The following is an 18,577-nucleotide window of genomic DNA, read 5'->3' as shown; positions in this document are numbered from 1 at the left end:
ACTGTTTCACTCATCCCCGTATATGAGTTTAAGCTCAACATACTACAACATGGTTACAATACGACCACTCCCTGCACCCCCTGAGTCTCTCCCCTGGCCGGGCGTGGAAGCAGCCGTCAGTTTGTGCTTAGGGTTCCTTGACTTACTTTCAATCTTGAACTTTCCGTCGCCGGAGGAAGGGGAGACGGTGAGGGTGGTGATGAGAGCGTTGAACAAGGTAGTGTCCGGGACGTTGAAGGTGTGGATGACGCCGCTCACGGCGTCTTCCTGCACGTCTCTTGTGGTGGGGATCGTGTTGTCCACCGGCTCCGTGTTCAACTCTACGGACGAGTTGTTAGTTCAAATAAGAATGGTGTGGTCGAGGTAGATGGAAGGTATGGTGACTGTTAATCGGGGGCGCCGGTATAAGGAGGGAGTGTTTTGACTACGTACCTCGAGTGTATCACAGCACGTAATTTTCAACAGTGGTGAATATATAAGGAACATCATTTATTGATGTCAACTTCACAACGTTTCGGAGAAAATGCTTACTCCTCCATCAGGTGGATGCTCTGAGGCAGAGAGCATATATAAGTACATGTAAGGACAACAAAAATAATAAAATATCAAAAGGTGGAAACATAACAAGGGGAGCCAAGAGATAATTGGCGCTGATAGGTGATTAGCAATAGACAATGGAAGCCAGGGAAGGAAGAAGGCGGTGTGAAGACAGAATTGAAAACGATGAAGGAAGAAGGACAGCAAAGATCAGACAGAAGGACGACAATCAAATCGTCAAAGAGACGAACACCAATCAGATGGGAGAGTGTCAGAAGGAAGAGAGTCAGACAGATGGAAGAGTGTCAGAAGGAAGACAGTCAGGCAGATGGAAGAGCGTCAGAAGGAAGACAGTAAGGCAGATGGGAGTGTCAGAAGGTAGACAGTCAGACAGATGGAAGAGAGTCAGAAGGAAGACAGTCAAGCAGATGGGAGTGTCAGGCAGTAGACAGTCAGGCAGATGGGAGTATCAGAAGGTAGATAGACAGACAGATGGAAGAGTGTCAGAAGGAAGACAGTAAGGCAGATGGGAGTGTCAGAAGGAAGACAGCCAGACAGATGGGAGAGTGTAAGAAGGAAGACAGTCAGACAGATGGAAGAGTGTCAGAAGAAAGACAGTCAGGCAGATGGGAGCGTCAGAAGGTAGACAGTCATATAGATGGAAGAGTGTCAGAAGGAAGACAGTCAAGCAGATGGGAGTGTTAGAAGGGAGACAGTCAGACAGATGGAAGAGTGTCAGAAGGAAGACAGTAAGGCAGATGGGAGAGTGTCAGAAGGCAGACAGCCAGATACATGGAAGAGTGTCAGAAGGAAGACAGTCAGACAGATGGAAGAGTGTCAGAAGGAAGACAGTCAGACAGATGGGAGAGTGTCAGAAGGAAGACAGTCAGACAGATGGGAGAGTGTCAGAAGGAAGACAGTCAGACAGATGGGAGAGTGTCAGAAGGAAGACAATAAGGCAGATGGGAGAGTGTCAGAAGGAAGACAGTCAGACAGATGGGAAAGTGTCAGAAGGAAGACAGCCAGATACATGGAAGAGTGTCAGAAGGAAGACAGTCAGACAGATGGAAGAGTGTCAGAAGGAAGACAGTCAGACAGATGGGAGAGTGTCAGAAGGAAGACAGTCAGACAGATGGGAGAGTGTCAGAAGGAAGACAGTCAGACAGATGGGAGAGTGTCAGAAGGAAGACAATAAGGCAGATGGGAGAGTGTCAGAAGGAAGACAGTCAGACAGATGGGAAAGTGTCAGAAGGAAGACAGCCAGATAGATGGGAAAATGTCAGAAGGAAAAGTCAGACAGATGGGAGAATGTCAGAAAGAAGAGCGTAAGGCAGATGGGAGAGTGTCAGAAGGAAGACAGTCAGGCTAATGGGAGATTGTCAGAAGGAATACATTCAGACAGATGGAATAGTTTCAGAAGGAAGACTGTCAGACAGATGGAAGAGTGTAAGAAGGTAGACAGTAAGGCAGATGGGAGAGTGTCAGAAGGAAGACGGCCAGAGGGAGGGAAGAGTGTCAGAAGGAAGACAGTCAGACAGATGGGAGTGTCAGAAGGAAGATAGTAAGGCAACTGGGAGAGTGTCAGAAGAAAGACAATAAGGCAGATTGGAGAGTGTCGGAAGGAAGACAGTCAGATAGATGGGAGAGTGTCAGAAGGAAGACAGCCAGATAGATGGGAAAATGTCAGAAGGAAGAGTCAGACAGATTGGAGAATGTCAGAAGGAAGAAAGTAAGGCAGATGGGAGAGCGTCCAAAGGAAGACAGTAAGGCTAATGGGAGAGTGTCAGAAGGATCACAGCCAGACAGATGGAAGAGTGTCAGAAGGAAGACAGTCAGACAGATGGGAGTGTCAGAAGGTAGACAGTAGGGCAGATGGAAGAGTGTCAGAAGGAAGACAGCCAGACATATGGAAGAGTGTCAGAAGGAAGACAGCCAGACATATGGAAGAGTGTCAGAAGGAAGACAGTCAGACAGATGGAAGAGTGTCAGAAGGAAGACAGTAAGGCAAATGGAAGAGTGTCAGAAGGAAGACAGTCAGAGAGATTGGAGAGTGTCAGAAGGAAGACAGTCAGACAGATGGGAGAGTGTCAGAAGGAAGACAGTCAGACAGATGGGAGAGTGTCAGAAGGAAGACAATAAGGCAGATGGGAGAGTGTCAGAAGGAAGACAGTCAGATAGATGGGAAAGTGTCAGAAGGAAGACAGCCATATAGATGGGAAAATGTCAGAAGGAAAAGTCAGACAGATGGGAGAATGTCAGAAGGAAGACAGTAAGGCTAATGGGAGAGTGTCAGAAGGAATACAGTCAGACAGATGGAAGAGTGTAAGAAGGAAGACAGTCAGACAGATGGGAGAGTGTCAGAAGGAAGACAGTCAGACAGATGGAAGAGTTTCAGAAGGAAGACAGTCAGACAGATGGGAGAGTGTCAAAAGGAAGACAGCCAGACAGATGGAAGAGTTTCAGAAGGAAGACAGTCAGACAGATGGTAGAGTGTCAGAAGGAAGACAGCCAGACAGATGGAAGAGTTTCAGAAGGAAGACAGTCAGACAGATGGGAGAGTGTCAGAAGGAAGACAGCCAGACAGATGGAAGAGTTTCAGAAGGAAGACAGTCAGACAGATGGGAGAGTGTCAGAAGGAAGACAGTCAGACAGATGGAAGAGTGTAAGAAGGTAGACAGTAAGACAGATGGGAGTGTCAGAAGAAAGACAGCCAGAGAGATGGAAGAGTTTCAGAAGGAAGACAGTCAGACAGATGAGAGTGTCAGAAGGTAGACAGTCAGACAGATGGGAGAGTGTCAGAAGGTAGACAGTCAGATAGATGGGAGTGTCAGAAGGAAGACAGTCAGACAGATGGGAGAGTGTCAGAAGGAAGACAGTCAGACAGATGGGAGAGTGTCAGAAGGAAGACAGTCAGACACGATGGAAGAGTGTAAGAAGGTAGATAGTCAGACAGATGGGAGAGTGTCAGAAGGAAGACAGTCAGACAGATGGGAGAGTGTCAGAAGGAAGACAGTCAGACAGATGGAAGAGTGTAAGAAGGTAGACAGTAAGACAGATGGGAGTGTCAGAAGGTAGACAGTAAGACAGATGGGAGAGTGTCAGAAGGAAGATAGTCAGACAGATGGGAGTGTCAGAAGGAAGACAGCCAGAGGGAGGGAAGAGTGTCAGAAGGAAGACAGTCAGACAGATGGGAGTGTCAGAAGGAAGATAGTAAGGCAACTGGGAGAGTGTCAGAAGGAAGACAATAAGGCAGATTTGAGAGTGTCGGAAGGAAGACAGTCAGATAAATGGGATTGTGTCAGAAGGAAGACAGCCAGATAGATGGGAGAATGTCAGAAGGGAGATAGCCAGATAGATCGGAGAGTGTCAGAAGGAAGACAGCCAGATAGATGGGAGAGTGATAGAAGGAAGACAGTCAGACAGTTGGGAGAATGTCAGAAGGAAGACAGTCAGACAGATGGGAGAGTGTCAGAAGGAAGACAGTCAGACAGTTGGGAGAATGTCAGAAGGAAGATAGCCAGATAGATGGGAGAGTGTCAGAAGGAAGACAGTCACACAGATCTGAGAGTGTCAGAAGGAAGACAGTCAGACAGATGGGAGAGGGTCAGAAGGTAGACAGTAAGGCAGATGGGAGTTTCAGAAGGAAGACAGCCAGACAGATGGAAGAGTTTCAGAAGGAAGACAGTCAGACAGATGGGAGAGTGTCAGAAGGAAGACAGCCAGACAGATGGAAGAGTTTCAGAAGGAAGACAGCCAGACAGATGGAAGAGTTTCAGAAGGAAGACAGTCAGACAGATGGGAGAGTGTCAGAAGGAAGACAGCCAGACAGATGGAAGAGTTTCAGAAGGAAGACAGTCAGACAGATGGGAGAGTGTCAGAAGGAAGACAGTCAGACAGATGGAAGAGTGTAAGAAGGTAGACAGTAAGACAGATGGGAGTGTCAGAAGGTAGACAGTCAAGCAGATGGGAGAGTGTCAGAAGGAAGACAGTCAGACAGATGGGAGGGTGTCAGAAGGAAGGCAGTCAGACAGATGGAAGAGTGTAAGAAGGTAGACAGTCAGACAGATGGGAGAGTGTCGGAAGGAAGACAGTCATATAGATGGGAGAGTGTCAGAAGGAAGACAGTCAGACAGATGGAAGAGTGTAAGAAGGTAGACAGTAAGACAGATGGGAGTGTCAGAAGGTAGACAGACATACAGATGGGAGAGTGTCAGAAGGAAGATAGTCAGACAGATGGGAGTGTCAGAAGGAAGACAGCCAGAGGGAGGGAAGAGTGTCAGAAGGAAGACAGTCAGACAGATGGGAGTGTCAGAAGGAAGATAGTAAGGCAACTGGGAGAGTGTCAGAAGGAAGACAATAAGGCAGATTTGAGAGTGTCGGAAGGAAGACAGTCAGATAAATGGGATAGTGTCAGAAGGAAGACAGCCAGATAGATGGGAGAATGTCAGAAGGGAGACAGCCAGATAGATGGGAGAGTGATAGAAGGAAGACAGTCAGACAGATGGGAGTGTCAGAAGGAAGACAATAAGGCAGATTTGAGAGTGTCGGAAGGAAGACAGTCAGATAAATGGGATAGTGTCAGAAGGAAGACAGCCAGATAGATGGGAGAATGTCAGAAGGAAGAGAGCCAAATAGATGGGAGAGTGTCAGAAGGAAGACAGTCACACAGATCTGAGAGTGTCAGAAGGAAGACAGTCAGACAGATGGGAGAGGGTCAGAAGGTAGACAGTAAGGCAGATGGGAGTTTCAGAAGGAAGACAGCCAGACAGATGGAAGAGTGTCAGAAGGAAGACAGCCACATAGATGGGAGAGTGTCAGAAGGAAGACAGTAAGGCAGATGGGATAGTGTCAGAAGGAAGACAGTTAGATATATGTAAGAGTGTCAGAAGAAAGACAGCCAGATAGATCGGAGAGTGTCAGAAGGAAGACAGCCAGACAGATGGAAGAGTGTCAGAAGGAAGAGAGCCAGATAGATGGGAGAGTGTCAGAAGGAAGACAGTCACACAGATCTGAGAGTGTCAGAAGGAAGACAGTCAGACAGATTGGAGTGTCAGAAGGAAAACAGTCAGACAGATGGAAGAGTGTCAGAAGGAAGACAGTCAGACAGATGGAAGAGTGTGTTAAGGTAGACAGTAAGGCAGATGGGAGTGTCAGAAGGAAGACTACCAGAGAGATGGAAGAGTGTCTGAAGGAAGACAGCCAGATAGATTCGAGAGAGTCAGAAGGAAGACAGTAAGGCAGATGGAAGAGTGTCAGAAGGAAGACAGTAAGGCAGATGGAAGAGTGTCAGAAGGTAGACAGTAAGACAGATGGGAGTGTCAGAAGGAAGAGAGCCATATAGATGGGAGAGTTTCAGAAGGAAGACAGTCAGACAGATGGCAGAGTGTCAGAAGGTAGACAGACATACAGATGGGAGAGCGTCAGAAGGAGGAGAGCCAGATGGATGGAAGAGTGTCAGAAGGAAGACAGTCAGACAGATGGGAGAGTGTCAGAAGGAAGACAGCCAGATAGATGGAAGAGTGTCAGAAGAAAGACAGTCAGACAGATGGCAGAGTGTCAGAAGGTAGACAGACATACAGATGGGAGAGTGTCAGAAGGAAGATAGCCAGATAGATGGAAGAGTGTCAGAAGGAAGACAGTCAGACAGATGGGAGAGTGTCAGAAGGAAGACAGCCAGATAGATGGGAGAGTGTCAGAAGGAAGACAGTCAGACAGATGGGAGAGTGTCAGAAGGAAGACAGTCAGACAGATGGGAGAACATCAGAAGGAAGACAGCCAGATAGATGGGAGAGTGTCAGAAGGAAGACAGTCAGAGAGATGGGAGAGCGTCAGAAGGAAGACAGTCAGACAGATGGGAGAACATCAGAAGGAAGACAGCCAGATAGATGGGAGAGTGTCAGAAGGAAGACAGTCAGAGAGATGGAAGAGCATCTGAAGGAAGACAGTCAGATAAACGGACGAGCGTCAAACACCTACTATCTAGCGTAATCCTGACTTGGAAGGCTGTGGTGTGAGTTGCGTCGCTGACAGTGGCAGAAATCAACGCTGATATTGAGTCCAGTTCCGCCATGTTTTTAGTGGTACTGATTAGTCCACCACCTTAAACAAAGTTTGTGAACGCTTGCTATACATGGAAGATGCACATTAACAATATAGTTCAGAGTTTGTCATCTTCACGAGGCTCGGGAGTTAACTGGATGTAAAAGTCCAGTTTTAACCCTTGCCGATTTAGGATGGAATTTCGTGGCTCGGTCGTAGCGCCACCAGTGGCTATAAGGAGTATTGTCCCTTGTTTGTCTCGCCTATTGACCAATCTGATTCCACCTCTCATATCGCTTACATTTGGTTCAAACCAAATGGCGTCGCCAAGTCAAGACATTCTGATCGATAATCAAGGTCTTTATTGTTTTAAAATGGGTCTTCGTTCGCGATGTGCCCCAAATCACTTTAGCACTTTGATTAAAAATACGAAGAGATTTAGAAAACATCTGTCGACGCCCAGTTAACGGTGCAATCAGCAAAAATCTGCCATGTTGTTTATGAACCGAATGTCGATTTCGTTACGCGATTTTGATGTGACTATGTATAGACTGCTGAGTCCAGATAAAATATAACTCCATAATTCCAGCCTAGTTCGGCAAGGGAGGAAACTAGACTTAAATAGCAAGTCAACTCCCTTCCCTCGGGAAGATGAGTTTGTCTAATACTGCATGTTGAGTGTATGCTATAAATATTGCGCCAGCCTACTTTACACTAAAGATTAAAGATTAAATACAGTGGTTTAAAGACATGCCAAAGAGGGAACAGATAGCGGAAACGCATCTTCCTTCGCGGAAATAAGTACTGCATTGCACGGGCTGCCCGAGCACGTGCGGAGCGAGGAGATTGGAATTGCTTTAGTTATCGTCATCTTTGGTTTTGAGATGTCGTCGCGATAGGACGTACATTCGTCACTTTGGTTTGATAGTTCGGCTCGATGGGAGGCATATTCGTCAGTTTTGGTTTTATATGTCGTCGCGATAGGACGTACATTGAACAGTTTCGTTCTATAGCTCGTCAAGGTAGGACGTAGTAGAACGTGTTAGTGGGCACAGGATGTCGCAATCGGGCGCAACAATGCTAGCCAAAATAGGGCTGGACTGATATAGGTTGATAGCAATAGATTTGAGAATCATATTAAGTTAATTTTGTCACATTTACATTTCTTCAGCTGTTTTAAGAAGAGAATCACGTTTAGTTCCCCGAATTTATTATCTGAATTATTTCATATCAAGATAGTCACGTTTAGTTCCCCGCATACAACAGTGAGGAAATTCTCATTTTTGTTAATACTTAAAATTCCACTGAGCAACATACAGTAAAGATCATTGTTCATGTTGGACGCTTCCTCTGGCCCACTACACGCTAAAGACGGGATTGTGAACGTGTAGTCTACCCACTATCCATGTCGAAGCCTTTCTCTGGCTCACTACACGCTAAAGACAGGATTGTGAACGTGAAGCCTACCCACTATCCATGACGAACACTTCCTCTGACCCTATACACACTAAAGACAGGATTGTGAACGTGAAGTCTACCCACTATCCATGTCGCAGCCTTTCTCTGACCCACTACACACTAAAGACAAGATTGTGAACGTGAAGTCTACCTACTATCCATGTCGAAGCCTTTCTCTGGCTCACTACACGCTAAAGACGGGATTGTGAACGTGTAGCCTACCCACTATCCATGACGAACACTTCCTCTGGCCCACTACACGCTAAAGACAGGATTGTGAACCTGAAGTCTACCCACTATCCATGTCGAAGCCTTTCTCTGGCTCACTACACGCTAAAGACAGGATTGTGAACGTGAAGTCTACCCACTATCCATGTCGCAGCCTTTCTCTGACCCACTACACACAAAAGACAGGATTGTGAACGTGAAGCCTACCCACTATCCATGACGAACACTTCCTCTGGCTCATTACACGCTAAAGACAGGATTGTGAACGTGAAGCCTACCCACTATCCATCCACTGCTGAAATTCTAGATACATATCAAAGAGAAGTACCATTATTCTCTGATATACATGGATTATTCCTTCTGATGTTTTCTGATTATGACATTTTTATTTCTGTTTTACGTCATTTTATATACAGTGTTTGTATCTACATCGAAGTTGTATAGCCATAGAATTATCACCTTGTTCATCAAACCAACTTCTAAATGTCACTTAAAGAAGCTGTTTGTTAACAAGGACGGTACCAATAGTTTACAGACAGATCCGTTAAATGCATTAAATACAGGCTAAAACTATTTCATGTGCCAAACAGATTTCCACGTAAGGCGTAGGAAATGTTACTTAATCTTGATTAAGTGGGCGGACAGAACAGAGCAAGTAGTGTTATAGTTGTTCTGTTTTATTCAGGTCGTGGTTGTACTTGGGTTTACCAAGGTGGTAGATAGATAGTTAGTTGTCGTAACCTTCCCCGTGGTAGATTGAAAGACATGTACACCCAAAAGAGAACTGATATGTTTTCATCAATACTACTCAAAGTTTGCTAAGGATCAAGCGTTAATGTTATAAAAAAATCTTCTAACAAATAAAGAATGAAATATCGCGATACGAAATGATGAGGTGACACCAATAGGACCTCAGTTTTATTATGAACAGACGGAGGTATGCAGTCAGGTGCACGATGCTGAATCGTTACACGTCATTATCAGAGAGTGAGTGAGTGAGTTGGGTTTAACGCCGCTTTTAACAGTATTACAATTATATCACGGCGTGTTAACTTAATGTGGGAGGAAAGCCCGAAGTGATACCCACGAACACGGGTATGGTGCTGACAAACCTAGAAACATGATCGGGGCGAACCGGGATTCGAACCCACAATCATAGGTTTCTGGCGTGCCAAAGGGACGCAACTCTGCATAGCGAATCGCGGTGCCTTAGACGACTGGGCCACCCGTGTACCCCTATTACCAGAGAGCACAGCAACAATTGCTCGGGAGGATTGCAGCAACTGAATGCACTTATGTATCCACAGCGTCAAAGACGTCGTTTGACGAATGAAGAATTGAGCCGATGGGTCAACACAACGTCACGTTGCCAACGTCTTTGGTCTCAACCACAGTGCGATCAGTAGGGCATGAAGATCACGTGTACTGGACAGGCCAGACCTGGACTCTTGAACGTTTCATTGATGAATCGAGATACTGTCTAGACGTCACAGTTCGTCGTGCTCGAGTGCAGCGAAGACAAGGAGGAAGATTCAGGATTCCAACGTAGCCGAACATGACAGCTATGGAGTGGGCTCAGTTATGATTTGGGGTGGGATGAGTAGATCTGGAAGGTCCGATGCCCATGCGTCGCTCAGGCTGGCGCTTCAGGAATGGCAACTGAATGTGTATGTGAGACCCTATGCTGGTGCAATCAAGGTTTCATCCTCATGGGCGATATCTCACGACCTCATGGTGCCAGGGTTGTTAATGCCTACTTAGGGCAGGAGATCACTGTCGGCATGGAGTGGCCAGCCCGGTCACCAGACCGCAACCCAATCGAACACATGTTCACTTAGCTCAAGATCGCCTTCTGACGACGGCCTGTCCTTCCGGCAACTTAACAGGAACTTCACTTGGAAACCATCCAGACACTTATTGGTAGCATGAGACGACGGTGCATCACGTGGATCACATACGCGCTACTGAGAGTGGTTTGTTTTACAATGAATTTGCTTTCGTGATTTTTTGACATTTCAGTTTTTGTCAGATTGACGGGTGATCGGACTGATCATTGGACGCTAGGTGTCTGTTGGGATTGTGTGGCGATGAAACGGACATTTTTTCACTAAACATGTCTTCAAGCTATTTCACCAGATGCACTCAATTTGACGTATTACTTTTAGACAAGCCTAGAAGTATTGCAATATATAACAGATTCGAACTTGTGTACATTTGTTACCGATTTTACTCGTGCTCGAGTTGGATGTACACGGTTTTATATTGATATCGGGAGACACCATACAATGATAACATTCTGTACGTTTTGTTAACTAAGCCTATCAAAGGTCTGAATCAGTTCACCTTCATAGGCCCATTCTCAAAAGATATTCGAAAGCCAAAAAATACCAAATATGTATGTACTTCGACCTTCTGTTCAAAAGTATATTCGCGTTATGGCAACCAGAAATGATTTAGAAATCGTCTTGTTACATTTGACTCATGCTTTCAACAGCAGAAATGTACTGAAATGAAACATGTGAATCTATTTGTGAAATGACCCTGCACTGTATTGCATACACTTCATTGGGGTCTATGGTCTCCAATACAATATATATTTGAATTGAACTAAATACTCACTATCCATATTGAACCCGACCGCTTGCGTAGCGACATTAAAGGTCAGCGGATCCCCGTCGTTGTCCGTGGCCACCACAATCCCGATGATCTGACCAATGGTTAAAGTAACTGGTACCCGTATGTTCACTGGAACCAACAAACAAACAAGCCTCCGTTAACTACTGATGGGACTGCTCATAGCACATCATGTGTGCATCATGGGAGCCTTCTCAACACTGGGCGTGAGTACTAAGTTAACAACAAGGATCTTTCACAAGTCAGCAGCGTCCATTTAACAACAAGGTCAACTTAACAACAAGGTCCACTCAACAACAGCGTCCACTCAACAACAGCGTCAACTCAACAAGGTCCACTCAACAACAAGGTCCACTCAACAAAATGGTCCACTCAACAACAAGGTCGTCTCAACAACAGCGTCCACTCAACAACAGCGTCCACTCAACAAGGGCCACTCAACAACAAGGTCCACTCAACAAGGTCCACTCAACAACAAGGTTCAGTCAACAAGGTCCACTCAACAACAAGGTCCACTCAACAACAAGGTGCACTCAACAACAAGGTTCACTTAACAAGGTCCACTCAACAACATGGTCCACTCAACAACAGCGTCCACTCAACAACAGCGTCCACTCAACCACAAGGTCCACTCAACAAGGTCCACTCAACAACAGCGTCAACTCAACAAGGTCCACTCAACCACAGCGTCCACTCAACAACAAGGTCCACTCAACAACAGCGTCCACTCAACAACAAGGTCCACTCAACAACAGCGTCCACTCAACAACAAGGTCCACTCAACAACAAGGTCCACTCAACAACAGCGTCCACTCAACAACAAGGTCCACTCAACAACACTCAACACTCAACAACAAGGTCCACTCAACAACAGCGTCCACTCAGCAACAGCCTCAACGACACTCAACACTCAACAACAAGGTGCACTCAACAACAAGATCAACTCAACAAGGTCAACTCAATAACAAGGTCCACTCAACAACAGCGTCAACTCAACAACAAGGTGCACTCAACAACAAGATCATCTCAACAACACTCAACACTCAACAAGAAGGTCCACTCAACAACAGTGTCCACTCAACAAGGTTCACTCAACAAGAAGGTCCACTCAACAACAGCGTCCACTCAACAAGGTTCACTCAACAACAAGGTCCACTCAACAACAGCGTCCACTCAACAAGGTTCACTCAACAAGAAGGTCCACTCAACAACAGCGTCCACTCAACAAGGTTCACTCAACAACAAGGTCCACTCAACAACTGCGTCCACTCAGCAAGGTCCACTCAACAACAGCGTCAACTCAACAACAAGGTGCACTCAACAACAAGATCATCTCAACAACACTCAACACTCAACAAGAAGGTCCACTCAACAACAGCGTCCACTCAACAAGGTTCACTCAACAACAAGGTCCACTCAACAACAGCGTCAACTCAACAACAAGGTCCACTCAACAACAACGTCCACTCAACAACAAGGTGCACTCAACAACAAGATCAACTCAACAAGGTCCACTCAACAACAAGGTCCACTCAATAAGGTCCGCTCAACAACAAGGTCCACTCAACAACAAGGTCCACTCAACAACAAGGTCCGCTCAACAACAAGGTCCACTCAACAACAGCCTCCACTCAACAACAAGGTCCACTCAACAACAGCGTCAACTCAACAAGGTCAACTCAACAACAAGGTCCACTCAACAGCAGCGTCCACTCAACAACAGCTTTTACTCAACAGCAGCGTCCACACAACAGCAGCGTCCACTCAGCAGCAGCGTCTACTCAACAATAGCATCCCAATACACTGTACATCCACACGTCATACACTGTACATCCACACGTCATACACTGTACATCCACACGTCATACAGCGTACATCCACACGTCATACACTGTAAATCTACACTTCCCTGTACCTACATCAACCCCCGTGAACCAACATCCCCCCCCACTACCTACATCCACACGTCATACACTGTACATCCACACGTCATACACTGTACGTCCACACTTCCCTGTACCTACATCAACCCCCGTCAACCAACATCCACCCCCCAACTATCTACATCCACACGTCATACACTGTACATCCACACGTCATACACTGTACATCCACACGTCATACACTGTACATCCACACGTCATACACTGTACATCCACACGTCATACACTGTACATCCACACTTCATACACTGTACATCCACACGTCATACAACGTCCACTCAACAACAAGGTGCACTCAACAACAAGATCAACTCAACAAAGTCCACTCAACAACAAGGTCCACTCAACAAGGTCCGCTCAACAACAAGGTCCACTCAACAACAGCCTCCACTCAACAACAAGGTGCACTCAACAACAGCGTCAACTCAACAAGGTCAACTCAACAACAAGGTCCACTCAACAACAAGGTCCACTCAACAACAGCGTCCACTCAACAGCAGCGTCCACTCAACAACAGCTTCTACTCAACAGCAGCGTCCACACAACAGCAGCGTCCACTCAGCAGCAGCGTCTATTCAACAATAGCGTCAACTCAACAACAAGGTCCACTCAACAACAGCGTCCACTCAACAACAAGGTGCACTCAACAACAAGATCAACTCAACAAGAAGGTCTACTCAACAACTGCGTCCACTCAACAACAAGGTGCACTCAACAACAAGGTCCACTCAACAACAAGGTCCACTCAACAACAAGGTCCACTCAACAACAAGGTACACTCAACAACAAGGTCCACTCAACAACAAGGTCCACTCAACAACAAGGTCCACTAAACAACAAGGTCCACTCAACAACAAGGTCCACTAAACAACAAGGTCCACTCAACAACAAGGTACACTCAACAACAAGGTCCACTCAACAACAAGGTCCATTCCACAACAAGGTCCACTCAACAACAAGGTCCACTCAACAATAAGGTCCACTCAACAAATTTCACTCGCCTGCTAATGTCCGGCATATCTACAACATACGGTATTTATCTATTTTGATTGATTTTACTTCAACACGTATTCGCCACTTCAACGTAATGCTCTTTTTAAGATCGCTCAAATCAGAACTGACTGCCAGGTGATTCCACCTTTCCCCCGTCCAGGTAAACACGTGCTGCAGCTTGTGACGTTAAACTAACATATGTAAACACGGCAACAGGCATTACATCATCGCCAGTGTAAAGAGGACAGTTTCTGGGAGATACCAAATAGTATCATGTAATCTTTGGGGTTTTTCTGATTTTATCGATGTGATAAACAGATAAACATGATGCCACGACAAATATGCAAATGAGTAAAGCCACATGTCCTATTTACCTAGTGATCCATTGGTTACCACTGGGGCCTCGTTGTTGATGACGTTCACCTTGATGGAGAAGGAGTCGTAGTTGGGTTCAGCGGTGGAACAGTTGCCGTTGACGGTGTATTCGTCTTCTGTTAACTCCGCGGCAGGAACCGAGGGATCGAAGTAAATCCAGAAGGCTGCAGTGGAATGTACTTCGTTTTATCAAACGTAGGTAATTTGGAATGATTTTTGATAATTAACTTACGTAGTGATTACAGAGACTAAAAACAGTTAAGAGGCATTCTTACTTGATAACTTATTAACTTCTTGACGACTGTTTATATGTTTCCCATATTAAAGGTATAGTACATCATATCGTTAAGCTTGATCACAGATAAAATGGATGTTGTTGATTGATTTAATGATTTTATATCGTTTCCTATTACATTCGGTGTATTGGGTGTATTAACACAAACATAACATGACATATATGAATTGCTACTTGGCGCAGCCTCAGATGAGAAAAGTAGTTATGTCCAAAAGATTCATAGGTTTGTGACATATATAAACAGTAGAGTGGTATTTAACATCTGTCAATGTGCATATGTACACGTCATCTCCGCTAGTCAGACATCAGCTGATAACCATGGGATGATAACCTACTGGTGTCGGGGTCGAGCCTCTTGGTGTTGAATAAACCAGAGGAACCTTCACACAGAAAACTTGTGGCGTTGGTCTCTACTTTGATCTCGAATAATTTCTGCGTGGTTTGGTAGTTGCTGCGTCTGACGCTCGTTGTACCTAGGTTCGTAGTCACTGTAATCTGCAACAGACAGTGGACACGTGTATCAGAATTAGAGTTAGGCCATGGCAGAGGTCCCTGAACGGCATACACCGTACATCCACACGTCATACACTGTACATCCACACGTCATACACTGTACATCCACACTTCCCTGTACCTACATCAACCCCCGTGAACCAACATCCCCCCCCCCCCCCCCACTACCTACATCCACACGTCATACAGCGTACATCCACACGTCATACACTGAACATCCACACGTCATACACTGTACATCCACACGTCATACACTGTACATCCACACGTCATACAGCGTACATCCACACGTCAAACACTGTAAATCTACACTTCCCTGTACCTACATCAACCCCCTTGAACCAACATCCCCCCCTCCCACTACCTACATCCACACGCCATACACTGTACATCCACACGTCATACACTGTACATCCACACGTCATACACTGTACATCCACACGTCATACACTGTACGTCCACACTTCCCTGTACCTACATCAACCCCCGTGAACCAACATCCCCCCCCCACTACCTACATCCACACGTCATACAGCGTACATCCACACGTCATACACTGTACATCCACACGTCATACACTGTACATCCACACGTCATACACTGTACATCCACACGTCATACACTGTACGTCCACACTTCCCTGTACCTACATCAACCCCCGTGAACCAACATCCCCCCCCCCCCCACTACCTACATCCCCCCCCCCCACTACCTACATCCACACGTCATACACTGTACATCCACACGTCATACACTGTACATCCACACGTCATACACTGTACATCCACACGTCATACACTGTACGTCCACACTTCCCTGTACCTAACTCAACCCCCGTGAACCAACATCCACCCCCCCCCAACTATCTACATCCACACGTCATACACTGTACATCCACACGTCATACACTGTACGTCCACACTTCCCTGTACCTACATCAACCTCCGTGAACCAACATCCCCCCCCCCCACTACCTACATCCACACGTCATACACTGTACATCCACACGTCATACACTGTACATCCACACTGTACATCCACACGTCATACACTGTACATCCACACATCATACACTGTACATCCACACGTCATACACTGTACATCCACACTTCATACACTGTATATCCACACATCATACACTGTACACCCACACATCATACACTGTACATCCACACGTCATACACTGTACATCCACACGTCATACACTGTACACCCACACATCATACACTGTACACCCACACTTCATACACTGTACACCCACACTTCATACACTGTACATCCACACGTCATACACTGTACATCCACACGTCATACACTGTACATCCACACTTCCCTATACCTTCACACACAAACACACAAACACAAGCACACACACGCAAACACAAACAAACACAAGAACACACACACAAACGCACACAGACACACACACACACTGTGTACTTACATATGCTTGGCCGACACACACACATCCCAGCAGCAGCAGCAGCAGGAGGTGGTGATGGCCTTCTTCTGCCATCCCGCGAGTACACTTTCTGGAAATAATGTCAGAGTTACTTTCCCAGATTCTCCACGGAACCTGTGTGTTGAGAGCTCTGGTGCAAGTGGCGTTATAAACCTAACCGTTAGATACACAGATTACCAGTGAGTTGAATGACGAGCAATATAACTACGTATATCACTTTGATAAATGATCTGTATTGTACAAAACACCTTTGACATGTGTATTGCAAACCTTTCAATCGCACTGCTAAATATCCGTTTGTATAGCAAACGTTGTTTTGTATAGCGTATGTATTCTGTACGTCAGACGCATACCAATTCTAGGTAACGTCTTCTTGTGCTAACCAGAAGATTAAAAGTCACCATTCATATGCCGGGTATTAGTGAATTCAGTGATTTCATTGCCGTGTTTTCTTCCGACGCACAATGCGGCCTGTCTGTCAACATCGGTCGGTGAGGTAACTGTATTTCACCACCAAATATCATCGACATAAATTCTCTTTTAGTGACCATGAAAGGAACATTAAATTATTTTACCCGTGACACCAATACGCATTGAAATGAGAGTATACCAAACGGTTAGGGAGGCACTTAAGGACTGGTGACTTACCGGCTCTGACACTGGCCATTGTGCGGGTCTTTCTGCTGACTGGGAAACCAGTGCTCACAGAGCAACGTTGTAGAGGTCGTTCCACGGCTTTCTTCAACAAAGGGAATGAAGGACTATGTCATGCTGAGAGTATTGTTTGTGTACGTGCTTGAGAACGTGCGTGTGCGTGCGTGCATGCGTGTGTGCGTGCGTGCGTGCGTGCGTGCGTGCGTGCGTGCGTGTGTGTGTGTGTGTGTGTGTGTGTGTGTGTGTGTGTGTGTGTGTGTGAGACACTACATCCACACCCTCTGTTGTTACATTATGATGATTCATTATGTTCGTTATAAGTGTTCAAATGTTCAAGTGAAGGTACTGAAATCACACGCTCCTTAATCGGCTTCCACAACAAATATATTTGGGGGCGTGGCCTAAAGGTACCGGCGCAGCGGTGCGTGACAAATGTTTTCATTGTCTGATAAGTATGGAATACTGTCAGGGGCATTCTCACGATGTGGACCTTTAGAAACGAAAAGTGCGAGAATGCGAGATCGCGAGAATGCGAGATTTGGCCAAAGTCTCGCGTTCTCGCATTCCTGTGTTTTTGGTACATATAGGATTCATCACGAGTGTTTTTTAATATGGGATGTGATGAATTCTATTTATCATTTTCACATTTTTACTTCCCTTTTAAGGAATAATTGCATTAACATTTTCATCAGCAACTTGTCGAATACTTACGTATAGATCGTGCGTAGTGATACATGTTTTCGATAGCCGTGTAAACCAAAATAAACAACCTCTTAACTCCTTTATGGCATATTCCTTCGCTGAGAAAAAAGATTCCTCGGATTTGTTTTACAAAATAATTGTACAGACTTTTGCAGAATAATTGAAACTTTAATAACGGTAACAACAACGATTCTGTGTAATCTTATAATATCTTTGGTGTAACTTCACATGTAATATATAGCTTCAAATCAAACCGCTCTCTCACTTGGAGAACGTCTCGCGGCTGAGAGGTCAGAGTTGATGCATTAGTCGGTGTCACTATCACTTTCGATGACAATCCGGCGTCTTTTGACTGGGACCGGGCTTGGAGGTTTAACGAGATTAATCGTTATGTTTCCACCAGTAATGTTGCCAGCAAACATAGTGTTGACACCACCAGAAACATTTATTATTTGAGACGCTGACTGTGTTGTCTACTGTCGATTTGGACATTACGCGAGGGGCCGCTCTGCATAACGGGAGTTTCATCAACAAGCTGGGATGTCACAGTGTGGGATGGAGTGTTTCGTGAAATGATGTTGGATATTTGCTTGTGCTGGTCAGGATTAATGTGGCAGTAATTGTTCACAGAATGGATGTTTTTGTGGCCAGTTATCTGCATTTTTTTATTTGGCGGAACATTATTGTCATTCAACTTTTGCACAAGGTGTTTGCGCGCAGAATGATTTGTGAGTCGTTTCGATG

General features: G+C 45.6%; 1 protein-coding gene and 1 pseudogene across 1 annotated transcript in view; both read right to left on the bottom strand.

The window, feature by feature from the left end:
• LOC139470987 (protocadherin Fat 4-like) overlaps positions 1-16,635 on the bottom strand; it is an 83,565-nt gene extending 66,930 nt beyond the window's left edge. Inside the window, exons 1-6 of the mRNA XM_071253302.1 lie at positions 16,460-16,635; positions 14,838-14,997; positions 14,207-14,371; positions 10,882-11,007; positions 6,514-6,636; positions 147-320 (exon numbers count right to left, since the gene is read on the bottom strand). Coding sequence (XP_071109403.1) covers positions 147-320; positions 6,514-6,636; positions 10,882-11,007; positions 14,207-14,371; positions 14,838-14,997; positions 16,460-16,531 — 820 coding nt within the window. The 5' untranslated portion in view covers positions 16,532-16,635. The remainder of the gene's footprint in view (positions 1-146; positions 321-6,513; positions 6,637-10,881; positions 11,008-14,206; positions 14,372-14,837; positions 14,998-16,459) is intronic.
• On the bottom strand, positions 15,084-16,352 carry LOC139470603 (uncharacterized; annotated as a pseudogene).
• Positions 16,636-18,577: the final 1,942 nt, after the last annotated feature.

The sequence above is a fragment of the Haliotis cracherodii genome, unplaced genomic scaffold (genome assembly GCF_022045235.1).
Source record: "Haliotis cracherodii isolate W230 unplaced genomic scaffold, xgHalCrac1.p SCAF_1, whole genome shotgun sequence".
Lineage (NCBI taxonomy): Eukaryota > Metazoa > Mollusca > Gastropoda > Lepetellida > Haliotidae > Haliotis > Haliotis cracherodii.
Note: the sequence above shows the minus strand (reverse complement) of the source record. Positions and strands in the feature narration are given on the sequence as shown.